The following is a 24210-nucleotide window of genomic DNA, read 5'->3' on the forward strand; positions in this document are numbered from 1 at the left end:
TTTTGTTCTGTACGTTGTTAAATCCCTTTATGTATTTACGAAAGTCACACCGAATATCTCAATGCAGACTGAGGTCTTGTGGTTTTCATTCATTGAATTTGTTATGGATAAGAGAGATAAGCCTTTGTCAAGTTCATTCAGCTAGAAAGTCAGCCTCGCTCTATATATAACAAATTGTTTAAATAGTGAGGTGACAAAATATCCCACTGATTTAAGAATTCACCATAAAGGACAATCCAGATATTCTAGTGGCCGAAGTTTACTCGTGTTGGCTCTTTACGAGGCATAGTGATTGGTATAGTTAGTGAGTTAAGACCTCATGTAGACTCTCTAGACAATTTCCATTTTACTGAATAAGGGCCACTAAGGTGTCAGCCAGTGCCATGTCTCTCTTAATTGAGGAGAGGGAAATCTGGTAGCTTAGGTCCAACAATACCTGTTTGGTTCTGCTTGGATTATTTTAGCTGTTTAACCCTAGTGACCATATGTTTATACCCAGCTGGGCAACAGTGGCCCATTGAATTTAGACAGGGTTTAAAACAGCCCAGTACTGTCAGTTACCCAATAAAAGGCAAATAATGTCTAATCACTTCTCAGTTCGCCCTCAGTTCTGGTGCCAGAATGTTGTATTTGCTAAAATCTGACATGTAAATGATGTCCTGTAATTTGCAATACTCAAAAGTCTTAGTAAGCCATAGATGAATCACAAGCAAATTTTTTTTCACTTTCACATTGTGATCGAGTTTCATGTGTGATCAATGCCCTTATTTGGCTGCCTTTTCTGTGAAATAAACTATAATCCAGAATATATTTTATTTTAAACATATGACTTTGGTATTTTGCAGGTGCTTAGTGCAGCTGTTATAGGCCCTAACTTGCTTAAGTCTGTGATGCAGTTTTTCTGTGAGGCTGAATCTGTGGCTGATCCGCTCGACAGTTCTCCTCTATCTATGCAAGCTGGGGAGAACTGGAAGACAAGCACCACCAGGATCAGCAGTAAGGACTGACCTATTCATGAACCTTCAAAGCCTCCTAAATCTGATTACTGAATACTGCGCCCTAGAAGTCTATACATACATTTGTTGTCAAATAATCGTATTACCTGTATCCATAAGAGGTTAATTAGTTAATATTGTTTAAAAAATACCATCAGGTTCAAACGTTTCCAAGGTATCACATATTCTATTAATCTAGATAACTGCAAAAACCCTTCGCTATATATACATGCCAGTTAGACAAAGGGGAAAACTTCTTCATGAATAGAATAGACTCAACATGTGCAAATGGGCCTAAAATGATTCGGTTCATCTGAAAGCTTGGGGGCATTTTTAATGCAGGAACCAATTTTTTTTCCCAGTGCCCACATTCTAAATGTTTCCCAACCTTTACTGTCAACCACTTCTGCTTCTGCATCTTCCGCACACATGACCTGGCGGGAAGTACCAGCACTTCCAGTGACGTCCTTTACCCAGTCCTCTAATCGGGAGAAAGGATGTTGACGGAAGCACTGCCCTTTTCCAGCCGGGTTTTGTCAGCGGAGATGTGGATGAAGATAGGAGATTCAAGATCGCAGATTGAAGAGAAGGGAAAACATGAAGATGCGGAAGTGGTCTGCATAAGCAAGAGTGGTCGGCAATTAAGGGATCGTTTAGAGAGGGTTAGAGAGAGTGAACGAGTGAGAGTGTAAGAGAGTGAGAGTATGAGTGAATGTGTGCCCTTGTATTTCAGGCAAAAATTTTGAGCATTTTGCTTTGTTTTCCTGCAATTCGTTCTAATCGAGGAATTTACCAGAATTCTGTAAATTTGCAATTTGTATGAATCTGAATGCACAAGTCTAGAACATAAACTCTAAATAAGTTTCTAACATTTCAAAGGGAAATACAAAGTCTGTGTCCATATAAACAAAGTCTGTAACAATTTATCTGCATCTATGATATTCTAACGTTTGAATTGTTTATGCACGTAAATTGTCTGTATGTTATATATATATAAAAATATTAACTGTTTTGTGGCTATGCAGTAGAAGGGCAAGCATCAGAGGACTCAAACCAAGCCAGAGTTTATGATGAGATCATGCAACCTGTGGTGCATTCTGGGTATCTTAACAAAACATCCGCATTGAGCAGAACAGTTGCTGCTAAGAAGACAAAAGATGGTAAGAAAATTGTCATACACATATGTACATGCTGTGTGAAATTCAGCTATTATGCAATGTTTAGACATCCTCATCAATTTGGTGTAAAATGCTCACATTATTTAAATGAATGCATATAGGAATAAAATACAATATGCTGGTACCATTTCAGCCAACCTGGCATAATTCTTTATTTCTTTGTTTTTTTTTGTCGAGTAAAAATATATCATTCTAAAACCCAAATAACTTATGGCAAAAAATACTGTTCCTGAAAAAACTGTACTGCTCTAAAGTTCTATTTAAAACTTACCTTAGTTATTCTACTTCACATGATGACTTCACTAAACAACCTTAGTTATTCTACTTTACATGATGACTTCACTAAACAACCTTAGTTATTCTACTTTACATGATGACTTCACTAAACAATTTTGTATTGTGCATATCACTTTCTATTTTAATATAGAGAGATAGATACATAATTAAAAGGGTAAAGAGCTTCCTCCCCTTCCGTTGTTGAGTGTGTCAGTAAGGACCTGTGTAACTGACCTTTCTGCCCCCATTTCACTTACCTCTAGTAGAAACGTTAGGACAATGGTGGGAAAGGTCAAGATAAATTGTCTTTTTTTTAGCCTTGCTTTGGTTCAAATCAACCACGATAGAATCCAGCCGCTGATTGCTGAGTAGACATGTCATATACAGACAAATGGAAAAAACTAAATACCTGAATATTTGAAATGGTTAAAGAAAAGATTTTTCTTTTAGTGACTGCGATTAGAGGCAGGACTAGGAGACACATCTTTACCAAGTCTTTTATTTGGGGCATTTAGAAGAAAAATGTATTCTATTTACACAATATTTTTTTAGAAATCCACTTTATGCTGCTTATATCAACACTCATGGGACTTTTGAAACAGTAGAACAGTAGACTACTACAGTCATTCCCACAAACCTTCCAAACTCTTAGAAAACTAGGACATCAGAGAAGGAAAAGAGGAAAATAACTCCAAGTATTAGTGGTAAATGCTAATAACAACAACTATAAATGTGTGTTTTACATTTTATTTAGAATTCTACAAAAACTGGTGTGTTTTGGAAAGATCACTCATTTTCTACGAGAATGACAAATGCTCTGAACTAATTGGGAAGATTGCACCATCAGAAGTTGTTTGCATGGGAGTGAACAAACTTGAAGCACTGAGCAGTCCATCCCCTGTGGAAAGGTACTTCTCAACAACCGTATATACTCAGCAGTCAAACGTATAATGATGATCTACTATTGGAACTAGTTCTTTATCTCATATCCCGATGTGCTTTGGTTTAGGTATCGGTACACATTTGAGATCATCCTGTCTTCAGAAAAAATGCATCTGTTTGGAGCTGACACCTCTGAAACTATCCAGAGCTGGATTAGTGTGATTGGAAAGGTATTACAAAAATCTTTAGTTAAAATGCTGCACAAACCAGAGAATTTTAAACTGTTCCAAATTAGCATATTATAGCTGAGAGATCCCTTTAAACCATAATGGTGTCCCCTCTCACAAATATGCACTGATCAGCCATAACATTATGACCACCTGCCTAATATTGTGTAGGTCCCCCTTTTGCCACCAAAACAGCCCTGACCTGTGGTATCTGGCAGCAAGACGTTTGCAGCAGATCCTTTAAGTCTTGCGGGGTGGGCCCTCCATGGATGCATCCTGGTGCCATGTGTTCTCCAGGTAAGCGATGTACACATGATGTAAAAGAAAACGTGATTCATCACACCAGGCCACGTTATTCCCCATACGCAACAAACTGTGATGCACTGTATGCTGTAACTTTTTCAGTAATTTGAGCTACAGCAGCTCGTCTGTTGGATCTGACCACACAGACTAGCCTTCTCCGCTCACATACATCAATGAGCCTTGGTCGCCCATGTCGCTGTCATCAGTTCACCGCTTTTCCTTCCTTGGACCACTTTTGATAGGTACTGACCACTGCAGACTGGGAACACCCCACAAGAGCTGCAGTTTTGTAGATGCTCTGACCCTGTCGTCTAGCCATCACAATTTGGCCCTTCTCAATGTCGCTTAGATCCACGGGTGCCATGTTAACAAGATCATCAGTGTTTTTCACATCACCTGTCAGTGGTCATAATGTTATGGCTGATCTGTGTATGCATTTGCTCCTTTTCCCATACACTATCGCTTTCTTCACCCAAACTGTGTTGCTGTAATGCATTCAGCAGCACCGAAATCGGCATCATGTCTGGCCCCTCCTTGAGGCGTCAACATCGGCCATACACTGCATGGCGGCGGGCGCCAGTTTTAGAAGAGCTTAGAAGGTGATGAATGATGACATTGTTACGTGACAATTAGGTATTCCCTAAAAAAGTGAATGAAGCAAGGTTTTATACAATTTGATAATTAGTTTGAATTGTGTTTCTAGTGCTGCAGTTAACAAATGCAGCACTAGCACTAACAATGTAACAAAGATACATTTAGAACAGTAGATCGAGCAATGCATTTTACTTACCTAATGTGTATAATTTTACTTGAGGTTCTATAAACACAAATAAAATGATCCTTGTTACTTGTTTGGAATAACTATTGTCTCCTTCTTTCTTAAGTGGTTCACACCACTGAGTTGCCATTGTCTGCTAGGACATGAATTTCAGCGTGTTGGGAAGATGCGTTACAAGGCAATGCTCAATCCTGAGGAATGGATTGAAGGGTTTTTCCTGTTACGCAAATGTCACCTTTTTATTTGTCCTGAGGATCATGGTGCAGCTGAAGACAGTGTTAATTTACGTCAACTCCAAGAGCTCAGTAAGTCTTGTTTATTTACACTAAAAAAGCATCAAATCAGGATCCAGAAGATGCTTCTTTCTAGAACAAGTGACAAGTAAATAGACAGTGTATGGTAATACACAATCCATTCTGTTCTTGTTGGATATGATCCATATTATGACAGAACAGGACAGATCTCCAGGTTTATACACAGACATCTAGGCTTGACAGCTGGACCAGAATCAGCATTGTTTGCGCTGCCTTGTTATAGCCTTGCATGTCCAGAATCCACAAAACAACATAATAGAATCCACAGGGCCCTGGTGCAAAAATGGACCAGGACCCCCCAACTTCAACAGCTGGTCTGTGCCATCTTACACTCTGACGCACAAATTACACACTTTTACTCATACTCGTTAACACACACGTACACATTCATGCTCACACACAATTACACATGCATGCTCACACACCGGTGCGGTACAGGTCGGAAGGGCCCTTTCTAACCAAATTTGAACCGGTACAAGGAGATGGGAACAAGGGGTCGCATCGGGCCCCCTAGAGACATGAGCCCCATTGCAGCGTCGACTGATGTGACCCCTGTAGTTATGCCACTGACAATGTGGTTATAGAAATACTGATGCATATTTTTTAAATGATGTTGTCACTGTAGAAACCAGTGAAAGGATTCCCAAAGCCCATTTTACAGTTCAGTACGTTTTATAATTCTATATTGAAAGAAGCAGGAAAGAGAGAAGTAATAGATAAAATCTTATGCCATGGCATATTCTCAGGGTTGTCCTTATTATATTGTTTTTGGGCTTCTTTTAGATTTTAAGTTTAAGACGTTTAAGAGTTTAAGACGTTTAGTTGTGCAGTTTTTGCCACCAACTACCCCTGCACTTAGCTTCACTGGGATAAAAAATCACTAACTTTAAGGCTAGATGTTCCTAAAGCAATTACATAACACAAAACAAATGAGGTTTTATTTTTTTATTTTTACTGTAAGCTACTGTAATACTGTCAGGAATTCACTGAACATAAAAGTTTTAGTGCAAGGCTAAAAATGTACAGTAGGTGTCTTACCTGTGTTAAAATACCTTGAAAAATGTTAAACAACCAAGATAAATATTGATGCTTTAATACAAACAAGCCAGTGATATTTTTTAGTGGACCAACGTAGATAAACAACAACAATATAGGGTAACATAGACCCTCAGGTGCTCGGAGAATACTTCTTCAGATGGACCACAGAAAATGAAGACGTGACCTTTGAGGGCTTGAAAGTTTGTTCGCATGTTACATCGTATCCTATTAAATTATGCAGGGAAAATGGTCTTATCCCTATAGCAACCAGCTGAATACTCCAGTTAGTAAGACCCTTACATTGGTTGGTAGGGCCTTTCAATTTTTGTTATACATAGTATACATAATCCCCTTTTAATGTTGATCACTCTCTACTCTGGACTTTCTTCTCTGGGAACAAAATTATCCTTTTTTTATTGTAGACTGATTATAAGCAAACAGTGGCGTAACTACAGGGCCTGTGCCTAAAAGGGGCGCAGGCCGACCACTGCGACCCATTGTTCCTGTCTCCTTGTACCAGTTATTTTTTTTTTTGAAAGGGCCCTTCCGGGTCAGTACAGGTCCCTTTTAAACTATTTTGAACCAGCACAGGTTACATCACGTGACCCCACGGTTATACCAAGGCTGCTTGCACAGTGTGTGAGCAGCCAGAGAGAAAACTGCAGGAGTGGTATGAGGTAAGAGGGGTATATGTATGTTTGTTTGTATAACTATGCCTGTATGTGAGCATGGATGTCGATGTATAACTGTGTGTAAGCATGGATGTGTAATTGTGTGTGTGTGTCAGCATGGATGCGCATGTGAGCAAGGATGTGTAATTTGTGTGTGTGTAAGCATGGATGTGTAATTATGTGTGCGTATATGTGTGAGAGCATGCATGTGTAAATTTGTAGGTGGGGTGAGACGGAGTGTGTGTTAAAATTAATGTGTAAGAGTGTGTTAGTGAGTATGATTTATGTTAGTGTGTTTACATATGTGTGTCAGTGTGTATGTTGGAAGGGGGTAAGGGGCAAAAAGGCACAGACAAGCTATTTGAGGGTATTGATTGTGCAGACAAGCTGTTTGGGGCAAAGATGGCACAGATAAGCTATTTGGGGTCACTGACAAGCTGGGGCAAACATGGCACAAATAAGCTATTTGGGAGTTAGCGTTGATAATCTGCTTGGGGCAAAGGCACTCGTAAGCAATTTGGGGCAAAAGTGTCATTGTGGGGCATGTTCTTGGTGAAGTTGGTGGTAGTTCCTCTTTACCACCATGTATGTATTTTTTAATAATTGTACATATCTTTTTTTTTATATACCAGCTGTATCTCCTGTAACAGAGAATGCAGAAAAGAAAGAAATACTTATTCTTGTTGAGAAAGGGCGGTACGTAATCCTAGTAAAATAAATTTATATTGTTATCTATAGAGCTTTGGCATAGAAAATGTATTCTGAATAATAACCAGGAGGGGCAGCAGTTTCCTATATTTGATATACACTTTGTACTTTTACAGTAAGCGCACTTATACGTTGATACATGAATTAGTCATAAAGACCCCTTCATATAATGGTATTATGTATAAACGAAAATTTTAGCTTTTAGGCATTTTCTTTAGGTTTTTGTCTGAGCATTTTTTCCTTTTTTGTGCACCTGCAAAAATTAAAGATACTTTATTTGTTTAACATACACATATGGTTAGTTTTATGGAAGATGGCATTCCTAGTCTGTAATCCAAAATAATTCACATTTGTTTACTTTTTATGGTGCTATTTTAGTGCCCATTGTGTGCACGTATTTTTAGAAGCAGCTATGAGCTACTTTTTTATTATTCTCATTATTTATTATGTGTTGGGAAAGTTAAAGGGACAGTTTAAGAACAATGCATTAACTTTTTCAAAAGAAAATTAACTCCAAAACTAATGGCTCCCAAAATGAATTTTACGCTAGTTCTTACATGCCATTTATGGCAGTTTTGTAGTCCACTAGTTCACTTGAGAAACACTGCCAGACATTTCTTGCACAAACATAGGAAACTGCTGCCCCCTCCTGGTTATTATTCAGAATGCTTTTTTTCCAAGTTGCATGGATTGGAAACCTCACATTTACAGTATAGTTTTGCTATAGTTATAGAATTATACAAACAATATAATAATATTATCAGATCAATATTTTAAAAATATTTTATATGGTAAGAAACATCGGGCCATGGAGTTGTCTGTGTGTTGCCATACACACTATATCATTTTTTTTATATATATATATAGAAGACTCTGTACCTATTTTATTATCCCTACAGTACCTTATATCTACAAGGAATTACACGTGCTGACTTCCTGGCATGGAGTACTGATATCCAAACTGCAGCTTGTGGCACCGGAAATGTTTTACGAGACCAGCAGTTAAGCCGAAATGATATTCCCATCATTGTAGACAGCTGCATCGCTTTTCTTACTCAATACGGTGAGCGATTTAAAAAAAATAAATCAATTTCTTTTGTTTTTGGGGTACAAGTTAAATACAAAATGGAAATCAGTAATACCAATTTTCATAGAACTTGAAATACTTACATTTATACGTTAAACAGTATTGTCATGGATTCACTGTTTCCAAATTTCCAAAATTGTTGTATTGTAGCATGTGGCATCACAGGTGGGCTGGCCCAGGGCTTTATCCAAGGGCTGTTTAGATTTAAACAGGGAGGATCTTGGGGGACCCCCTCAAAATCTTGTGCAAGCCAACTGGAGTACTCCTTGTACTACAAGGATTGTGGAAAGATGGAGGAGTGTGTTCCAGCCTAGAGCTTTTTGTGTTTTTACTAGACTTCAGGCGAACATGAAAACGAACACGAAGAGTGCGTTTTTATGTTCGTCCCGAAGAAGTGAAGATAGTGGCGGTAAAACGTACACGAAGACACACAACATGAAGAATCTTCGTCTTCGTCTAATCTCCCTGGTCCCTTCCCCATCTAGCCTACCTTATCTCCGCAGCATTGCTGGGGTTGACGGAAGCGGAAATCTGAAGGTTCGCCGTCAGGGGTTAAGGGGCCGTGAGAATGTGTGGTATGCGCCTATAAATACGGTATATTTTCAGGTTAACTGCATTTACTATAGTTGTGCGTTATTATAGGATTAATTATGTCTTATTTTGCTTTGGCAGGGCTCTGTCATGAGGGAATTTACCGCAAAAATGGAGCCAAGTCTAGAATTAAACTGCTTATGGATGAATTCCGCAAGGATGCCCGGAACGTCAAACTTCGCATTAGTGACAATTTCATTGAGGACGTCACAGATGTGTTAAAGCGTTTCTTTAGAGAATTAGATGATCCAATTTTTACTACAGAGCTACATCCCAAATGGAAGGAAGCAGCAGGTAAGATATAGTAAATTAACACATACAGAACTATGGAAAGGGCTTATTCTGTAAGAGTTCAGGGCCATCTTTAATGTGGGCCCCAGGTCCAGTGATTCCTGGGGGGACAAAGCAGCTGCCCCTTTATCCCACAACAACTAAGGTTGCCACAACACCGGCATTCAGCCCTTTGAATCTTGTGCCAGCATAAGTAAAATACAAAGCAATACAAAGCCAGTATTTTTTTGTGTGTGTGTGTGATGGGGAGCAGAAACACTAACAAAAGAATAAGAGGCAAGAGAAGAAGTGGAGCTGTGAAAAAGGAGACAGGGATGTGAAGTGGTTGGCGGACCAGGTAGGGAGACTTTGAGAGAAAGAGGGAATAACAGTCTGAGAGTGTGAGAGGATAAGTAAGAGTGAGTAAGAATGCTCGAGAGTATGAGCAAGAGTAAAAAAGCAACAAAATGCAAAAATTATGATTATGATGATGATGGGAAAAGTGAGTTATGCTGTACCACTGTCAATGTCTGGCTCAGTTTACAGTGGCATGAGATATGCTTGATTGTTTTGTGTTTATTTTATTTCTTTATTTGTTTATTTTATTTATGTTGTAGTGGGTGGTATTTTAACAAAGTATTAAAAGTTCCAGTTGAGGGCACAGGTACTCACATGCACTTGCTTGGTGAATATGCAAGGCCATCGTTAGCGTGCAAAGACATGTCTGGTCAGTTGACTTAACCCTTAACTGGATTGACAACTTGGATAGACCCAAGTGAGTTTTTCTTCAATAACCGCATTTCTTATTTATTTTTGTGCATTGGATTTATATGTAGTGGATGCACTCTTCTGGTGTATGTTGGATATACTGAAAAAAGGGCCAGCCATTATTCATTGGGCTAATAAAAATAGCCTTTGCGCCACATGTCCTTTTGGGCCACTATATTATTTGCCAGTCCTTCTTTTACTAGTCATGGTGGGTCCATCGTAATGCATATTAAACCCTTCATGAAAAAAGCATGTACATATATGGGCTCACAATTCAATGTATTTGTGACAAAGCTCATATATGTATGGGTTCAAAAACCTGCAAGGCGGCTTTTCAGCATCCACAGGAGCCTCACAAGTAAGGCTAGTGATGGATCATGGAGGAAAGCCCTCACCCTCAAAAAGATGGGTGGCTAAAACAGAGCTTAGGAAGTGATCATCAATCGCTTCCTAAACCTAATCAGTGTTGCTGACGTGTCTCAATATTGAAGCATTCAGAAAAAAAAACAAACCCTACCCCGATCACCTTGTGATTGCTCCGAAGAGCAACCACAAGAGCCATCAGTGAGGGACACTGTTGCCACTCACAAGATGGTGGCACCAAATGACACACCAGTGAGTTCACAGAGGGTCTATCCAGGTACTGCATTCAACCATGCAAGTCAATGGAGCCCAGTTCGATAATCGCAATGTAAAGAGTTAAAATATTGGCATTTTAAATGCCCATTGGCATGCCTAGTTTAACAAAATGTATGATTTGATGGGGTAAATCGAATTGGCCAGCTTCAAAGGCCCCCCAAACAACCCAACAAACCCATGCATGTGGGGTATCACTGTGCTCAGGAGATGGTACTGAACACATATTTTGGTTGTTTGACAGTGGTATATACCAGGAGCAGTAAATTTATACGTGAAGTAAAACTTGTGTGGAAAAAAAACCCAAAACATTAATTACTACCATAAAGGCTTGTAATAGAATTAGTGCATGGAAAGAGTTAAAATACTAGCATTTGAAATACCCTGGGGTGTCTAGTTTTCAAAAATATATGGTTTGATGGGGGTAAATTGAAGTGGCCGGCTTCAACAATCTCCCAAATCCATATCTGGAAAAAATAGTTTTGAAATATTACAACGCTAGTTGTACTTATTAGCCTATAATGTGCAAAAAAGCAAGCAAAACATAAACACATTAGGTATTTGTAAACTCAGGACAAATATTAGAATCCATTTAGATTTCATAGATGACAAAGAAAAAGATTCTTTACAGTAAGGACAATAAAGGTATGGAATTCACTGCCAAGGGAGGTGGTGTTATCAAATATATTAGATGCCTTTAAAAGGGGTCTGGATATTTTTAAAGCTTATTGATGCAAGGAGAAATCCGATTGCCTTTTGGAGTCAAAAAGGATTTTTTCTCCCTGATGGCAGAATTCGAAGTAGCTTAATTAGGGTTTTTTGCCTTCTTTTGGATCAAGAGTAGGAAGGTTAGGTAAAAGAGTTGAACTTGATGGACTTAGGTCTTTTTTCAAAAAGTCCAAAAAAAGTCCTTTTTAAAAAAAAATAGTATAATAATAATAGTAAATTAGATGATGTGATCAAAATAATGGTATATAAAGAAAGCACTGCCTTTCCTGAAAAAAACAATATATAATGTGTGTGGGTGCTCTAAATGAGAAAGAATAAAATTACAGCTAAAGAACAACATCGGAAAAATGTTAACATCCTTTGTCCCAAAGTGTACTATGAGTAAAAAAGCAATCTAGTCTTAAAGTGATTAAAGGTTCACCTTACTTGCAAACTCACAATTTAGTAAACAACCAGTCACAGTATCTTATTAGCCCATGCAGCTGTAAATTCTATTGGCTGCATAGGGTTGCGATGTCACTGCAGTCATATATGTATTATTGCTGAAAAGCTAAGCAAAGCTGCCAGTGTACTCTCACGAGAAGTACATTTTTCTGAAGAATACTGCTTCACCTTTAATGGAAGTAACAAGATGGAATAAGAGCAATAGTATGTACCGTATTGGCTCGGATATAGGCCGCCCCCGTGTATAGGCCGTACCCTAAAAATGTGGTGCTTTTTTAAAGAAAATTTTTTTAAATAGACATGCTGCCACTCTGTCTCCCCCCCCCCGAGATATGCTGCCACTTTCCCCCACCCAAGATATGCTTCCACTCTGTCCCCCCCGAGATATGCTGCCACTGTCCCCCCCGAGATATGCTGCCACTGTCCCCCCCCGAGATATGCTGCCACTGTCCTCCCCCCGAGATATGCTGCTACTGTCCTCCCCCCCGAGATATGCTGCCACTGTCCTCCTCCTCCTCCCCCCGAGATATGCTGCCACTATCCCCCCCCGAGATATGCTGCCACTCTGCCCCCCCCCCCCCCGACTTACCAGAGCAGACTCCCGGGTGTCTTGCGGGGCCGGCGGGGGACATCTACGCAATACGCGTATACAACTTCCGGTGCCGGAACTCAGCGGATGTGCCGGCACCGGAAGTTGTATACGCGTATTGCGTAGGTGTCCCCCGCCGGCCCCACAAGACACCCGGGAGTCTGCTCTGGTAAGTCTTGGGGGCAGAGGTAAAACGCATGGTGTGGACGTTCACCGCTGCCGGTGAACGTCTGCACGATGCGCTTAGACAATCTCCCGTGCCAGCACTCCCCCCGTGAGAAGTGCTGGCAGGGGAGGCTGTCTGAGCGTATCAGAGAGTAGGATACGGGTCCCCTGCACCGCTGCGGGGGATCTGTATCCTAACCCTGCTGCTTGCCCGGCGCCCGGAACTGCATGTCCCAGGCGTCGTGTGCTAGACCCCGAATATAGGCCGCACCCCCACTTTAAAGACTTAAAGTGGGGGGGGAAAGTGCGGCCTATATTCGAGCCAATACGGTTTATGCACTCTTTCAACACTAGCTGCGCTTTTTAATTGGAAACTCATTAAACTGCAAAAGAAAAACATATTTGCCCTTTGAATTGATATGGTATAATAGAAAGAACTTTACTTAACATCGGTATTATTCCTGCAATCCTGGACAAGTGGGTGTCAACATCTAAATGTGGTAGGTCAATATCATATTAGGTTTATTTATTTCTATTGTGATATATCCGGGTGCAAAATGTTGTTATTCGGGCTTGTAGTGTATTTAATAATTCCTGCTTTGCAGGACACCCTGAAAAATCGAAGAGGCTGGATAAATACATAGAACTAATTAATCAACTTCCGAAGGTCAACAGAGCAACGTTGACTGCACTGATTGGACACCTATATAGGTATGAAATGATCTCATTGGATAAAGATACTTTGAAGTATTGCATATAATAAGAAAATGTATATGTAAACATAGCATGACCACCTATTGCACATGATCAAATGTATTGGATGTGATTCATACAATTCCTATAACTATAACTTTGGTGGCTCTGAACAGCAAATCTCTACACGTTAGTAGATTACAGCTCTTCTTATATAAACATCTTGTTTTTGTCTCACAGAGTTCAGAAATGTGCAGATTTAAACCAAATGTGCACCAAGAACCTTGCACTGTTATTTGCTCCCAGCCTGTTTCAAACAGATGGGAAAGGGGAACACGAGGTGAAAGTGATGGAGGACATAATAGACAACTATGCCTATGTTTTCTCTGTAAGTGTTCCTTTGGAGTACCTACTTTACTCATGATCACTAATGGCAAGTTTCCAGTTTTCTGGAAGCACTTAACTTTTCAGACATATTTAAATGAAAATTCTAGTTTCTTACTTTATGGCATTGGCTTCACTGCATGTCACCACACTCAAATTGAGACATACCTTCCTTTTTTAAGACATTATAATACAAAACTTGTAGTAGTACATGTTAGCCCAACTCACACAAATTAATATGGTGGCAAAAAACTAAGTGAACCCTTTAGAATTTTGTGTCAATTTGTCTTAAAATATGATATGATCTTTATCTAAGTTATATTAATGAACAAACACAATCTTTCTTTTTACTAATAACACAAAATTACTGTATTGTTCTTGTCCATATTGAATAGATCATTCAAACATTCACAGTTTAGGTTGGAAAAAGTATGTGAACACCTAGCCTTTAACAAAAGCTAATTGGAGTCAGGAGTTAGCAATCCAATCAATGAAACAGCATTGGTGGTTTGTTCTAGAGCTACTTTGACATAAAAAGACACTCAAACATATTCATAAGTCCACAGTTAGACAAATTGTTTATAAATTAAGACACTCCCTAAGAGTGGGCCCTAGGAGTATGAAAAACTTTGAACAGACATGGAGTCCATGGCAGGACACCAAGGAGGAAGCCCCTGCTCTCTAAAATAAAAATTGCTGTGCACCTAAAGTTTGCCATAGAGGTGGTGAAATTGTTTGGGAAGAACATGCAGCACTACGTATGGCATAACAAAAGGGCACCAACATGAAAACATCATTCCAACAGTGAAGTACGGTGGTGGTAGTTTCATAATTTGGGAGTGCTTTGCTGTCTGCCATCTGAAGCTCAGTAGAAATTGGGTGGTGCAGCAGAATAATGAACCTAAACATCAAAGTAAATCTACTACAGAATGGTTTAAAAAAGAAAATTCGCTTTTTGGGGTGGCCCAGTCAAAGCCCAGAAATTAACCCGTTAGAGATTCTGTGGAATGATCTCAAGAGAGCCGATCACAACAGACATCCTAAGAATATGGCTGAGCTTAAGCAATTCCTCCTGGAAGCTCTGCAAGTCTGATCTACAACTACCGGAACAGCTTGGTTTTTTTAAGGTTATTGCTGCCAAGGGAGGTTTGACCAGTTATTAAATCCAAGGGTTCACTTACTTTTTCTACCAACACTGTGAATGTTTAATGAGTGTGTTCAATAAACACCTGAAAGATTATCATTGATTGAGTGTTATTAGTGTAAGCACATTGTGTTTGTCTATACTGTACTTGTGACTTAGATATATATGAGATCGCATGTTATGAACAATTAATGCAGATAACCAGGTAACGCCAAAGAGTTCCTTTACTTTTTCTTGCCACTTGTATATACAATCATCGAGGGAACTTGCCAGGTCAGGCCACCCAGAGAACTACCTCTTCTGGGGAGTGGGCTTGTGAGGGGGCAGGGCTAGCCACACATAAGTAGGGTTAACTACAATGGGAGGGGTTCCTTTCAGATAGTCCCAGATAGCATCAAATTATATGGGTGTAGGAGGTAAATTGGGCAGGATGTGGTGCTGAACACAACTCCTGTGTCCAGAGAAAGAGCAGTGTGACCGGATGAGCTCCAATAGAAATAAAGCCGAAAACACCAGCCATATTTCCTTTGTAAACATATAGTGAAGTAGATTTTGTATGGACTCCAATTCATTCTACTGCATGGACATCATAAATGCTCCAATAATTTGTTAGTTACTGGAGTTAGAAAATAAGTCTTAGAAAAAAAATACCGTATTTGCTCAATTATAAGACAAGGTTTTTTTCAGAGCAAATGCTCTGAAAAATACCCCTCGTCTTCTAATCGGGGTCGTCTTCTAATCAGACCTCAAATAGAGGTCTGATCATGAGACTAAGATCCAGATCCCCCACACCGTTGCAGGGGACCTGGATCCTCCTGTCTCTCCCCCCCCCCACACACACACTTACCGGTGCTTCCTGCTGTATTGCCGGGGCATCGGGTTGACGTCTACGCGATCCGCGTAGACAAAGTCCGCTGCAGCCGGAAGGAGGTGTGGCTAGCAGCGGGGGTTGTCTGCGTCCGTCACGGATACCTTCCCCGACTGTCAGAGATCAGAGTTCCCCGCACCGGTGCGGGGAACTCTGATCTCTGACAGCCGGGGAAGGTATCTGCGACGGACGCAGACAAACCCCTGCTGCCAACTCCACCTCCTTCCGGCTGCAGCGGAAGGAGACGTCAACCCGCTGCCCCGGCAATACAGCAGGAAATTGGAAGCACCGGTAAGTGTGTGTGTGTGTGTTAAATGGGGGCATAGGGCATTTCTGGAATGCCTTATACCCCTATATGCCACTCTGGCACTTAGGGGGTTAAAAGGCATATTATGGGGCAGAGTGGCATATGGGGAGGTATAAGGCATTTCAGGAGGCAGAGTGCTCTATACAACGCCTTTTAACTCCCTTAATGCCACTCTGCCTCCTGGAATGCCTTATACCTCCCTATATGCCACTCTGCCCCATAATATGCATTTTAACCCCCTAAATGCCAGAATGGGATATAGGGGTATAAGGCATTTCTGGAGGCAGAGTGGCACATAGGGGGTCAAAAGGCATACCATGGGGCACAGTGGCATATAGTGGCATATAGAGGGTTAAAAGGCATATCATGGGCCACAGTGCCATATTGGTGTGGCAAGCCTGGGGGCAGATGTGCATAACTGGGGGACAGGTTGGAAAATACAAGGAAATAAAAACAAAAAAAATATTTTTCTCAATCATAGCTTTTATTTTAAAAAAATAGTTTACATGAATTAACATTTACTGGTAAAACTTTTTTCCTTTAGGGTCGTCTTATATTGAGGCTTTTTCTTTTTTTCCTAAGTTAATATTCAGATTTTGGGGGGTCGTCTTATAATCAGGGTCGTCTTATAATCGAGCAAATACGGTAAGAGCAAAACTCTCATTCTAGTCAATTGTACCCAAACTCCCAATAAAATAGTTGGGAGTAGTAGAAGCCAATCACATGCATGCTAATTTCAATATCTATAAATGTAAACCAGCAGTGCCTATAATCTGTCTTTTTAACTGTCATTTACTGCCAGATACTCTGATTAGCATTTAATATCTAATGTACCAGGAATCAATAGAGTTGTAAAAGTTTGATGTTAACAGTTTAGAAGGGGATAGTCCTTTTTTAACCAACATCATTTTTACTTTTCTATATATTTTTTATTTTACCATTCCAGATTGATGAAGAACATGTGACACAAATGGAATTGGAAAATAGCTTAATCACTACATGGAAAGATGTCCAGGTAATAGCACACCAGAAGTGACGGTCTGAGGACCCATATATCTTTAGATAGTTCTGCTTTGTTCAATGGTGTAAAAAAAAAGGAACTGACTGTTCCCAAATAACACCCTTCTCTGGTATATTTGCTCATGCCCATATATTTCCAGGGACAAGTGGGCCATTGGATAATGATGTCACAACATCTTCTCAGTGTGGGGATGCACAATTCTCACTGCTCCACATTGAACCACCAAACACTGACTACCTCCAAACAGCACACTTTTACTGAACGATTAGTGAGAAGTGGTCCACTATTAATAAGCACCAGTAATCACTTACTGTAACAGTGTCTCCTTGGCTTTGTATTATTACATGCAATAAACTATACATATCAAATATCAGTCATAGTCTGATGTAAGTGTATAGTCCTTAACAAGTTTTACCTTCCATTTGACAGCTGTCACAAGCCGGAGATCTAATTATCGAGGTTTACTTGGAAAAGAAATTGCCAGACTGTTGTGTCACTTTGAAGGTTAGTAATTCTAAAGCCATATAATTTGCATTTTAACTTGTAAAGTCCCTCACTCGAGATGTTTTCCAAACCAGAGACGGCAGTTAAAAGGGAATTCATCTACTGTTATTTTAGAAATTTCATGTTTGTATTTGTGGTTTTATAGTTTGCTTTTCTATATTGAAAGTGAAGATGTAAGTTGACCATTAAAGGGAGAATTGTGCAAGCATTAAGAAAAAAATTGTGATTTGTGTGCCATTTTCTGTTATTTTGCAATGATTTTGCAGTTTTAGAGCAAAGTGTAGTACATGCAGAAATCAGCAGTTACATGCCGTCAGCTTTCATAGTATTCTACAAGCTTAAGACTTTACCTCTCAGTCGTTCTTTATATGTGTTTTGTTTATTTTGTAAATGGCATTGTTTGCACTCAGGTGTCTCCAGTAATGACAGCAGAGGAGCTCACTAATCAGGTCCTAGATATGCGGAATATTCCTGCAAGCTTGGACATCTGGCTGACCTTTGAAGAATTTGAAAATGGTGAACTTGGTAAATATCAGTGGAGCCAGCATGTGATTGTAAAAGACAACAACAAATTTCATCTGTGGGATTTAGAATTCAAGTATGTTACATCTAGATTCTTATTGTGGTGAACAGGTTAGTGTACTAATAGGCTTATGACTAGATTGTAAGCTCGCAAGAGCAGGGCCCTCTTCTCCTTTCACCAGTTTGTTTTTGAATGTGTTATTGTATGTGTTTATAAATTACTCTAATGAATGTAACAGGGCTGCGGAATCGGGCGGCGCTTTATAAATGTAATGTAATTATGTTATTTTGTCTGCAGATTAAGAAAAAATATATAAAGTTAATTATGTTCTTACCCTGGGAACTGCCATCTTAACTTTCCTGTTCTCTGGATTGTTTCTATTAATTTAGCTTTGTTTTTTTCCCTTTATTAGGAAACCGTGGGGATCTGGGTGGGAAGTATTCAAAATTTTGGGATAGAATTAGCATTTTTTACAAATTCTTTCTTGTGTGTTTTCTACAGAACGACCTTTGCATCCTAAGGAAAAGGTTCTAGAGCAGGCTTTGCAGTGGTGCAAGTTGGCAGAGCCTAGTTCAGCTTACTTGCTTGTAAAAAAGGTCCCCATTGTAGAAGGAAGTTGTCTTTTTACAGGTGACTATAAAACAATTCTGGAGTAAATAGAAGAATATACTTTTTGATATATAAACCGCATCTGTAACAGTTCCCTTCTTGCTGTACACCATTAGGAGCAAAAAGAGAAACCCCTAAGTGTGGGTTGGTGAAGTGCAGAGAGGAGTCCCCTAAACTACTGGGATGTAAATTCCAGGAAAGGTATTTTGTCATCAGAGATCGGAAGCTGCTGTTGCTTAAGGAAAAGAAGGTATTGGTTTTTACATCATTCACTTACACAATAAGGGTTGTAGGGGTAATCATTACAACAATTGTTAGTGGAGCCTAAGTGTGTACCATAGTAAAGCCTACCCACCCACTTACACCTGTCACCTCCTCTGCACTTGCCTTTCAAGGTGGTGGATGGAGGGCTGGATGAAGGATTTATAGCGCTTCACTGTGGATCATGAACATGAGCCTGTTAGAACGGTTTCACCTGCCCCCCATGTCCAGGGAGCACCACTTTTCTTGGGCAGCAAAAAAAGGGGGGGGGGGCTCAGGTATATTGGCTCCACACCAAACCTTGGACTGACTGCCACTACACCCTCTAACCTATTTCTGAAGGTTGCAGCTGCATGCCCTGTGACTCCCATCATTATGTGGCAACCCTGCATTTATTGCTAAAGTTCTCATATATGGGTAGTTGCTGTCCAAGTTTCTAAAAGTTTATTTTACTAAATAGCTGAGTTGTGAAAACTTTAAAAATAAATATAATTAACTAACAAACCAAATGAATATTGTATGCGAGAGCAGCTTTGGCGAGCCCTTCATTTCACTCCAACTCACTTACAATTCACTTTACTGAATAAACTCCATATTGTGAAATTAAAACTGATTTAGAAATACTATACTGTGTGTGGTTTGAAATTTACAAAGCATATTGTTACTGAAAATATTCTTACATTGCCAAACCCTGAAATGTAAGCCATTACTGACCTTTCAAACCTAAGGCACATAGACTGAGCAGGTTTAAAGAAGTGTGAACAAGTTTGATTATCAGGAATATTTAGATTTTCAACGGATATATGATTTTTTTGGCTTCTAAAATGCTTTGCTTCCACTTATGAGGCTTTAGTGCCAAGTAGGGGCACATATAGTAAGTAAAGTAGTCTACAGATGTTTGATTGGTCTACAGATGTTTGATATGGAAACATTAGGAAAGGAGGTACCTGCCCCATAGAATTTACTGTCTAAGTAAAAAACAGGGTGCTGTTATTAATATAAAGTCTGACATGAACACCAAAATACTTTTCATATGTCGTTAACTGCTTTTATCGGCTTGCGTAGAGATACTTATGTGATTTTTTTGTTTGTTTCTTATGTGTATTACAGAGCGCAAAGCCAGAACGAGAATGGCCTCTTGAAAATGCAAAAGTTTACATGGGAATCCGGAAAAAGATGAAGCCACCATCTCCGTAAGTTTTGAAGGGGATCGCTGACAATTATAAGGTCATATAAACTTTTAAGAAATAACCGTCATCAGCAGCAAGATTGCAATTTTTAAACAACAGTTATTATTATTATTTATTGTTTAATGTAGCGCCATCAAATTCCGTAGCGCTGTACAATGGGTGGACAGGACACAACAAGTAGTATGTAACATAACAAATTGACTAACAGAGACAACAGGTGAGGAGGGCCCTGCTCAAACGAGCTTACAATCTAGAGGGAGTTAGGGTGTATTACACAATAGGTAAAAGTACGGTTGTTAGGGATAGACCAGTCACACTAGTAAAAGTATTGCAGGGGAGGGACTGGGAAAGGTGAGCTAAAGGAATATGGGAGGGCGTAAGTGTGCAATGTTGTAAGCGTCTTTAAAGAAGTGGGTCTTGAGGGATTTTTTGAAGGAATAAAGGCAGGGAGAAAGACGGATACACCGGGGGAGAGCATTCCAGAGGATAGGGGCAGCCCTTAAGAAATCTTGTAAGCGTGCATGAGAGCTAGAAATCAGAGGAGAGGATAGAAGGAGATCACTGGAAGAGCGGAGAGACCGGTGTGGAGTGTATTTAGAGATGAGTGAGAAGATGTAGGGAGGGAACCGCTGTGAAGGGTCTTTTGAAAAAGGTTCCTTTCTGCTCCCCATGGATCTGTATCTAGCCTGCTGAGTGCATCCACATGAGGGCTAACAAACTCGTTGAGTTTATACACAGATAATAATTGCAATTTAAAAACCTTTAATTGCCATTTTAACCTGTTTGTGTCACATTATGTGTCTGTAACAAGGCCAAACATTCAAGGACATGTAAACTTTTGATCAGGGCCTATCTGTTCTCATTATGATTTAAAAATGAGCCAAACAACTATGTGATAATAAATGGCTTCATATGATCTTAAATAAAAGATAGTTTTTTAGCCCTGTCTTTAGATGATTTGTATTTATTTGAAATACTGCACTGAACTGAAGGGAAGACGTACAAGCTGGAACGCATTTAGCCCGCTAATTTGCATTCCTCATGAGCTATGCTGATTAAGGCCTGTCCTGCTGTTCTGTCTTTGGGTCCTTGTAAGCATCCATCCAAACAGACGTTGACCCTATATATTTGGTGGGTAAATCTGACTTGGCTCATACGTAGCTCAGTGAGCCAGGCTTAGGGTCTGGTTTGGTCCCAGTTCAGCTCATGTCTCCCTAGGGGCTGCTTGCTCATAAAGAGCATATTGTTTTTTTTGTCTATATAACAGCAAAGCCATCATTTAGCAAAGGTTCATACATTTTTCTCCTTGAATACCTTAATGATTGACAAAAGTTTTTCTAAATTCATTTTGTAGGTGGGGATTCACTATCTACCTAGACAAGCAGCAACTGTAAGTATTTTTGAGCTGTAGCTCAAATGGTGGAGAATGATTGCAATTATAATCCAGCATCTCTTGCAAAGCAGCACTTAAATTGTCAGTATCTAGTAGTCGTAACATGTATGACCGATTGAGCATTTGTAATTTCCCTGAATACAATTTGTGTGAACTGGTTGCAGAGAATTTTTGTTGTTGAGAATGCCACTAATACCACATGACCACTGCCAAGATGCATTTAGACATCATTGAAAGAGGAACTGGCTCTATGAGAAATATTAATTGTTTTTTGAAACATATTTAGCATGACTCCAGTGAACAGATGGTGCACATTTTAGGCATCTTTAGAGTTGACACCTCTGTCAATTAAAAAATTAAATTTAGTTTCATCTCCCGGATGCCTTCATCGCAGCGATTGACCGGTTATATGTTCATCCTCATGCAAATGTTCGTGTTGCCGGCTTCCTCTCCCGACCTTTTGACATTTCAAATGGAAAGAGACAAGGCTGTCCCCTTTCTCCGTTACTCTTTACGCTAGCCATGGAGCCTCTTGCTATAGCGGTGCGATCGTCTCCGGATGTCAAGGGTTTTTCGTGCCATTCTGTCGAAACGAAACTGGCCTTATATGCTGACGACGTTCTGCTGACCATCACAGATCCTCAGCGCTCTCTGCCGGCATTGCACTCTCTCCTTGAGGAGTTTGGCACAGTTTCCTATTATAAAATCAATTGGGGCAAATCCCAGGCTCTGAATCTTGGCTTCCCTGCGGTGGCGATGGCCCAACTATCGACAATGTTTCCGTATGACTGGAGATCTGATTACCTTACTTACCTGGGTATTCGGCTCACTAAATCTGTCCACACTTTGGCTAAAGTAAATTACCAACATATCTGGCGAGCGATTAAGGAAGATCTCCTTCGATGGTCCAAATTTGAACTGTCATGGACGGGTAGGATTGTCTCCTTCAAGATGAACTCTTTACCGAAGCTGCTCTACCTGTTCCGGACGTTGCCGGTCCATATATCGCCCACCCTTCTCCGCGAAATTCAGTCGACTGTTTCCAAGTTCATCTGGGCCAACAACAAAGCCCGGCTCTCCATTCGTCTCCTTCAACGACCCAAAATGCTGGGAGGCCTGGGAGTCCCAGATGTTAAGAAATACTATCTGGCTGCTGCCCTCACACAGACTCTCCACCTGTTCTCCGCTGCGGCACGTGTGGCGTGGGTTGACCTTGAAAATGCTTTTGTTCGACCGTGGGTCCTCAGCGACTTACTTTGGCTCCCGAAGTCTGTTCGCCCACCTCTGCCGCATCTTTTACCCACCTCAAAATTGTCACTGTCCTTGTGGGACAACTACCGTACCACTCTTGGGTTTCCATCTACCTTATCTGCATATGCGCCTATTACGGTTTTACGCTCACTATTGCCTCATGTCTCCGTTGACTCTTGGCTGCAGGCTGGTGTCCTGACCATTAACCATTTTATTTCGCGAGGTCATGTCCGCTCTTTCCAAGAATTACAAGCCGACTATTCCCTCTCCAATAAGGATTTCCTGAAGTTTCTACAATTCCGTAACGTCATTCAGAAATACTGGAAACCTACCCCGTCTGCGGCCTCCATGCTTCCAATTATTACGCTTTGTCTTCAGGCTCCAATTGTCCAGCATGCCATTTCCGTTTGCTATGCGGCGTTGCTGGATTGTGCGCCTGATAGTAAGCTTCCATATATGGAGGCTTGGGAAAAAGAGCTCCAATGTTCCTTTGATGTTCAGGATTGGTATACGGCCTTGGAACAGATCCGAGGTGTGTCCAGAAATGCTACCCATTTTGAAACAGATCTTAAAGTCATATTCCGCTGGTATTATGTCCCCGCCAAGCTCTCCAAGATTTTTCCGTCTACCTCCCCTTTGTGCTGGAGGTCGTGTGGCCACAGGGGGACGATGGCTCATGTGTGGTGGGACTGTCCTCTGTTGACTACTTTTTGGTCTGAAGTTTTCGCACTCATTAATCATTTGCTTCCAGTCTCAATTGTCTCCTCTGTCTCGGTCGCCCTCCTAGACATGCTCCCTTCTGACCTAGATTCACCATGTCGTAAACTCCTCATGCATCTCCTCCTGGCTGCTAAGAGTTGTATTGCTAGGAAGTGGAAGAACCCTACACCTCCATCCATACGTGAGGTGCTCTACTCTGTAGCAACTACTCGTACGTACGAATGTATGGCCCACTCGGCGATGGGTACCTCTCATGTTTTCCAGGCTACTTGGGATAGATGGGATGACTTCTATCTTACCTCTTTTCGTGGCACCCCTCCTGGTTTTCTGCTCCATGACATGCGTACTCCATGGAGCTTGAAGGCTGTTCGTTCGTTCTAGGCTTCTCTCTCTCTTTTCTTTTCTTTTTCCTCTCTATTCCCTCCCTCCCCTTCTTTCCTGTTTTCCCTCGTCCCTCCCTTCCATGGACAGGTCATACGTTGTCCTTATTCCGACGCAGCTTGCCACTGATTGTGTACTCCTCTAGTGTATATGGCTGCTTTGATGTTCATTGCATTTCCTTTTGCTCTTTTGATTATTTGACCATGTATTTGTATTGTGCTATGTTTTACTAGCTACCTGGCCAGGTTCTGTTACTCCGCTATGTGGCACATTGTACTGCATTGGTCTGATGTTTGCTGATTTCGGTACCGT

General features: G+C 40.5%; 1 protein-coding gene across 1 annotated transcript in view; it reads left to right on the forward strand.

Annotated features, from left to right (window-relative positions):
• Positions 1-24210, forward strand: part of LOC149297857 (arf-GAP with Rho-GAP domain, ANK repeat and PH domain-containing protein 3-like) — a 45457-nt gene that overhangs the window by 15450 nt on the left and 5797 nt on the right. The window contains exons 11-27 of the mRNA XM_089488070.1: positions 846-978; positions 2033-2155; positions 3204-3357; positions 3459-3561; positions 4746-4944; positions 7295-7358; positions 8270-8433; positions 9130-9342; positions 13255-13360; positions 13583-13730; positions 16992-17060; positions 17496-17570; positions 17981-18095; positions 18595-18723; positions 18819-18952; positions 20074-20156; positions 21508-21543. Of these exons, the coding sequence (XP_089344196.1) occupies positions 846-978; positions 2033-2155; positions 3204-3357; positions 3459-3561; positions 4746-4944; positions 7295-7358; positions 8270-8433; positions 9130-9342; positions 13255-13360; positions 13583-13730; positions 16992-17060; positions 17496-17570; positions 17981-18095; positions 18595-18723; positions 18819-18952; positions 20074-20156; positions 21508-21543 (2048 nt within the window). The remainder of the gene's footprint in view (positions 1-845; positions 979-2032; positions 2156-3203; positions 3358-3458; positions 3562-4745; positions 4945-7294; positions 7359-8269; positions 8434-9129; positions 9343-13254; positions 13361-13582; positions 13731-16991; positions 17061-17495; positions 17571-17980; positions 18096-18594; positions 18724-18818; positions 18953-20073; positions 20157-21507; positions 21544-24210) is intronic.

The sequence above is a fragment of the Sceloporus occidentalis genome, unplaced genomic scaffold (genome assembly GCF_023333645.1).
Source record: "Sceloporus occidentalis isolate IW3139 unplaced genomic scaffold, rSceOcc1.0.p SCAF_36, whole genome shotgun sequence".
In the NCBI taxonomy this organism is placed as follows: domain Eukaryota; kingdom Metazoa; phylum Chordata; class Lepidosauria; order Squamata; family Phrynosomatidae; genus Sceloporus; species Sceloporus occidentalis.